Genomic DNA, 6,000 nt, shown 5'->3' on the forward strand with positions numbered 1-6,000 from the left:
ATACCCAGGAATTATCTCCTTCAGAATGGACTGGTTGGATCTCCTTGCAGTCCAAGGGACTCTCAAGAGTCTTCTCCAACACCACAGTTCAAAAGCATCAATTCTTCAGCACTAAGCTTTCTTCACAGTCCAACTCTCACATCCATACATGACTACTGGAAAAACCATAGCCTTGAACAGACAGACCTTTGTTGGCAAAGGAATGTCTCTGATTTTCAATATGCCATCTAGGTTGGTCATAACTTTCCTTCCAAGGAGTAAGTGTCTTTTCATTTCATGGCTGCAATCACCATCTGCAGTGATTTTGGAGCACAAAAACATAAAGTCTGACACTGTTTCCACTGTTTCCCCATCTATTTCCCATGAAGTGATGGGACTGGATGCCATGATCTTCATTTTCTGAATGTTGAGCTTTAAGCCAACTTTTTCACTCTCCTTTTTCACTTTCATCAAGAGGCTTTTTAGTTCCTCTTCACTTTCTGCCATAAGGGTGGTGTCATCTGCATATCTGAGGTTATTGATATTTCTCCTGGCAATCTTGGTTCCAGCTTGTGCTTCTTCCAGCCCAGTGTTTCTCACGATGTACTCTGCATATACTGGTTAGTAAATAGCTACTACACCGAGACTCCCAAGCAGCTCTCCTCTTCCATAAAAGCCACTACCCTATAAGGGTTGCCGGATAAAATATAGGATGTCTGCTTACATTTAAACCTCAATTAAATTATGAATAATTATTTTATTTTAAGTATGTTCCATATAATCTTTGGCATATCTACACAAAAATTTATCTATGGTCTATCTGACATTCAGGTTAACTGGGCAACACATATTTTTAGTTGCAAGATTTGATGATCCCACTCTACTTGAAATCCAAACCTACTTACAATCCAGCACTAATGGGTGCCATCCTAGACTCAGGGTTTTATAAGTCCTTTCTGACTAGTTGGTGTTGTTTCTATGTAAGTCATTAAATACTTTTAACATAATCTCTGGCCTGGTTTTAATGCATGTTGAGGGCCTATCTACCTTATCATATTTTTTCTAAAATTTGATAAGAAGAGCAATATTTACTAATTCTCTTATATTTTGTTTTTAGACTACACTCTTTCTTCGCTGCTTTTGTTTTTATTCAAATTTTTTTTCTAAAGACATTTTTATATCATGGAAACTATAAATCCGATGCACCACTTTTTGGTCAACTCTTGCACAGGGAAATGACAAAAACCCAGCTACAGGGAAACTAAATTGCTACATACAATCTAACTTTTTGGAAGAGCTTTGAATCTCTACAAACTTGACGTTTCTTGTTTGTGTCCTTCAGACTAGAAATCACTACTTTCCATCAAAGTAATTCTGTTGCTAAAAATAAGATATGACATGAATTTTGCTATCTCAATCTAATAGCAAAGTCAAATGGTAACTGTAAATGACTCTTACTGAATACAGAATATGCAGCTCTGAAAAGTGGTCTGGAAATATATAAATTTTAAAGCAATCAGATCCTTAATGTTCTTTTCCCAAAGCACAGTCCACAGGGTACTGATTATGAGAAAATTGTAGATGCTTTCTAGGAAAGAATTTCTTGCTGGGAAAAAGGTGGGTTAAACCTAGTTAATTGGTTTCCTTTTCCGTTGGATTTTTTGGAGACTTTATTAAGTACAATTGTGAATTTTCAGAAGTCTGTATGTATGTCTAAGTATGTAAGGTATGTTTGTCTGAGTGTCTGTGTGTGCATGTGTGTGTATCTATATTTCCCAAGTGTATTTTGGCAATTATTCTTGTCATAAAAGCTGGCTTTGAAACATTGCTGAAAGTTCCTATTTTGCAAGTCAGAAGCTTGTATTAACTCCCATTCTCTTTGTATTCATTCTGTAATGGCTCCTAAGCTCCCACCAGCAGATGGTTGCCATGTGTGGACTCCAGCAGAGGTTATATGTTCAAAAAAGAGAATGGAAATGTGTATGGAAATTTTTCCTTAACATGCTGGCTCAGTATAAAGAATTCATTTGCAGATGCAGGAGACCTACAGTTCAATCCCTGGGTCAGGAAGCTCCGCTGCAGAAGGAACTGGCAACCCATTCCAGTATTCTTGCCTGCGAAATCCCATGAACAGAGGAACCTGAGGGGCTACAGTTCATGGGGTAGCAAAAGAGTTGGACACGACTTGACTAAACAACAGCAACAACAACAACAGCATGCTTCCTAGTTAATTTCATTATGCTGTAATGGGTACTTTATTTTTACTTGAGGTAGAAAGGCTGATAGTTATGGTGGGTAGTTTTATGGACTTAGGTAAGTCTCAAGATTTCTATGTCTGTTTCTTTAAATGTGAAACGAAGGTAATGATATTAGAGGAGGGCATGGCAATCCACCGCAGTATTCTTGCATGGAGAATCCCCGTGGACAGAGGAGCCTGGAGGGCTACAGTCCATGGTGTCGCAAAGAGTCAGACACGACTGAGAGACTCAGCACAGCACAGCACAATGATGTTTGAATTAGTTGCTTTACATAAGAAGGTATTCTTATATGTGAAGGATAAGATGGGAGAAGATTCTATGTAGTATTTGGAAGTGCTTTTTAAAAACAAAGCATTATTTATACGTTCAATATGATGATGGATCTTCAGTTGACAGAGGCTTCTCCAATCCAGCTTTTATTTTTTTCTTATTTTCCAGACTCAGTGCTGCTATTCTATAAACAAAGATACAAAACTAGGAAGTGATACTAAAACGAAAGTTATAGTATTTTCCTTTAAGGCAAATTACCATCTTCTGAAAATTTCTTTGATTTGTAAATATGTGTTTTCATATGATGGATTTCTGGAAGTTTTCAAATGATGTGCCCTTTAACTTAAAATGTACCAACCTTTACGCACCAAGCTTGTGCTGTTGATGGCCATCAATGAGACAATAAAGGAAATGCTAGAGAGCATTTCCTGTGCATCTATTGTATACTATAATGGTAGATGGTTGCAAGTCCTCCACCGTCGTATGCTGATGTTGTTTTATAACGGTCCAGTACAGAAAGACAGGAAGGCTGATGGCATTGTCATACTAACCCAAATCCTATCCTTCTTGTCCTCCTGCCACCTATCCAGAGAGTGCAGCATCCACACGAGTGTCCCTCCTGTGGAGGCTTTGGCTTTCTTCCGTGCTCTGTCTGCCATGGGAGCAAGATGTCAGTGTTTCGAAACTGCTTTACAGACTCTTTCAAGGCCCTGAAGTGCACAGCTTGCAACGAGAATGGTCTTCAGCGCTGTAAGAGCTGTTTGGGTTAGACTTCACACCCACGGAGCACCTGGTTTCATTGACTGAAAGCAATAATTTGGTTTATACTTTTTTTTTAATGGCTATGTTTCTGGATTAATCAATAAACTTTGTTTATTATAATTTCCTTTGTTTGGAATTTTTGCCGTGACTACTTTCACTGATGTATTAAATAAATGTTTATTCAACAGCTACTGTGTGCCAAGCCCTCTGCTAGATCCTGGTTTCTAACTGGAATTAATGGAGGACCTGCTAAAATTCCAAGATATTCAAAGTCTGATTCCCTAACTGTGTATGATTTTTTAAAGAAAATATAAATATATCCAATGGTGTCTATCACAATGCCACCCTATTGTCTAGGATCAGTTCATTCAGCTCTCCAGATGCGTACACTTTATTAATTAATATGTGAGCCTCAGCTGTAGGGAAGAAGAGAGCTCTGGATAGTGGAAAAGAATATCTTACTTATGCTTAAGCAGTAAATTATTTTTAAAGCTGTAAAAGTAGTCTTGGGGCTGATGGTATTAATGATAAATCATTAATGTTATTGAATGTATTTTTTCGTGATGATACAAAAGCTGCCAGACTTCTCTGAATTTATATTTTTAAACAGCTGTTTTCTACTATTGCCACTCTCTTGAGCTGGACACAAAATATTACATAGTTTGAACATATAGTAGAAAATATTAGCAAAGTAGACAAAAGTAAATTTTACTATAATTATCAGCAAATACCTGCCTGTACACATGTCTGTGCTCTGATGGATTCCTTTATGAATGATTTTTAATAAATCACCTTCACAATATCTGTGACAAGGTAATCAAAATATTTTGCATCTTGGTTTTGCAAAAAGATATAAATACTTACCAAGTACTTTCTAGTCAGCCAGGTGTGGAATGCAAGACAAAGCTTTTGCTTTCATGGAGGTTACACTCTTAAGAAAGAGGAAGTATTAAGCAGATAACCAGACACAGGATGAACCTTGTAACTACTACAGAAACAGTACAGGGTGCTCTGGGAATGTGTAGCAGCAAGGCAAACCTGGATGAGTTAGGAAATAGTTTAAGAGTAGACTTTGTTGAGTGACTGATATTTAAACAGAGACATCATGGGTAGTTGGAAGCCAATTGGTCAAAGAGTAAGAGAGATAATATTTTAGGCAGAGAAATAGCATAGTTGGGAACTCTAAGATCAGAGAAAAATTTTTGTTTGAGGAACTGTAAGACATCCAATATGGATAGTTAAAATCTGGTAATAATGGAGCAGTTTTTGGCTGAATAAGGTTTCTGCTATACACATATTTACTCTGAACAAAATAAGAAAAAACAACTGTTGAAGATATTGGAGAGCAACTAAAACTAGAAAAGAATCAGAAGGATTTCAGTCACTGGAAGATAGGAAACAAAATAAACCCTACATTTATCCAGCTTACCCTCTGAGAACACTTTCCAGTTTTCACAGAATATAGATCATAAAGTACAAAGTTACTAATTTGAAAAGATAAAACTGGAATTTGAGGCTGCAGAGTACCTGGAATTGAATGGAAAATTTTAAGAAATGAGAGAACCCAAGAGAGGGGAGCTTGTAAGTCTGCTCATAAATTCCATTGAAGTCCTTGGCTGATTCCTAATGTACATACACAGAGGAAGGAAGTGTCTAGGAGGTGAAAGAACTGAGCAGAGATTTCAGCAGCTGCCTATGGTGCAAAGTAAGAATTTGGAGTTGAAGTGGTAAACAATAAATATTTCCTGAACTCTCAGAAGGGCCCTATTTTAAGGCCAAGAAGCAAGTGCTATGTTGTAAAGCTCAGGGAAGAACCAAAACAGACTTACCCTTGAAAGACCTGAAGCCAAATTTCCATGGTATTGTGATATTTTTCAGTATATGATTGCCTGCAAGAACAAAGCTCATCACTCATGGAAGAAAAAGGAATTTGTTGAATATGAAACTCTACAGCTAGCAGCACACTTAATGGTAGAATATTAAATACTTTACCCCTAAGATCAAGAAGAGTGCATGAATGTTCACTTTCAACACTTCTATTCAACATTATGATGGGGGTGCTAGATAGTGAAATAAGGCAAGAAAAAAGAAGTCATAAAAATTGGAAAAAAAAATCTCACTGTCTGTAAACAATGTGATTGTGATATAGAAAATCAAAAGGAATCTATAAACTAGTAAATTCTGGAATAAAGCTTGCAAAATAATTAGATTTGCTCTTTATAAAGAAATTAGAAATATATACAGCAACAGAGTATAAAACTAAACTAATACAATTTATAATAGTATCAGAAAACATCAAGTATGTGGAATACATTTTACAAAAGATGTTTGTATTTAAAATTGTCTATGTTTAAAATTATGACATAGATTTTACTGAGAAATTATAGAACCCAAATACATGGAGAAATATACCATAACTTCATGGATCAGAAGTCATCATTTTAAAGATGTCTACAGTTCCAAAATAATATCAATTAAAATCCTATAAAATTGTTTGTATAATCCAACCAATAATTCTAAATGTATATTATAATGCAAGCAATCTAGAATAGTCAAGAAAATTTTGAACAGAGAAAAAAGTATAGACAAAGAGATCAATGGTATAAACTAGAAAATACAGAAATAAACACACATATTAACATCAAATTGATTTCTATTGATTTTTGCCAGTTCAAGATGATGGGAAATGGAGAGTCTTTTAAACAAATAGTGCTAGAATTACTAGATTCCT

The 6,000-nt window shown here is 35.9% G+C and overlaps 1 protein-coding gene across 1 annotated transcript in view; it reads left to right on the forward strand.

Annotated features, from left to right (window-relative positions):
• GRXCR1 (glutaredoxin and cysteine rich domain containing 1) overlaps positions 1-3,277 on the forward strand; it is a 132,139-nt gene extending 128,862 nt beyond the window's left edge. The window contains exon 4 of the mRNA XM_068975692.1: positions 3,098-3,277. Coding sequence (XP_068831793.1) covers positions 3,098-3,277 — 180 coding nt within the window. The remainder of the gene's footprint in view (positions 1-3,097) is intronic.
• The last annotated feature ends 2,723 nt before the right edge of the window (positions 3,278-6,000 follow it).

The sequence above is a fragment of the Capricornis sumatraensis genome, chromosome 7 (genome assembly GCF_032405125.1).
Source record: "Capricornis sumatraensis isolate serow.1 chromosome 7, serow.2, whole genome shotgun sequence".
Lineage (NCBI taxonomy): Eukaryota > Metazoa > Chordata > Mammalia > Artiodactyla > Bovidae > Capricornis > Capricornis sumatraensis.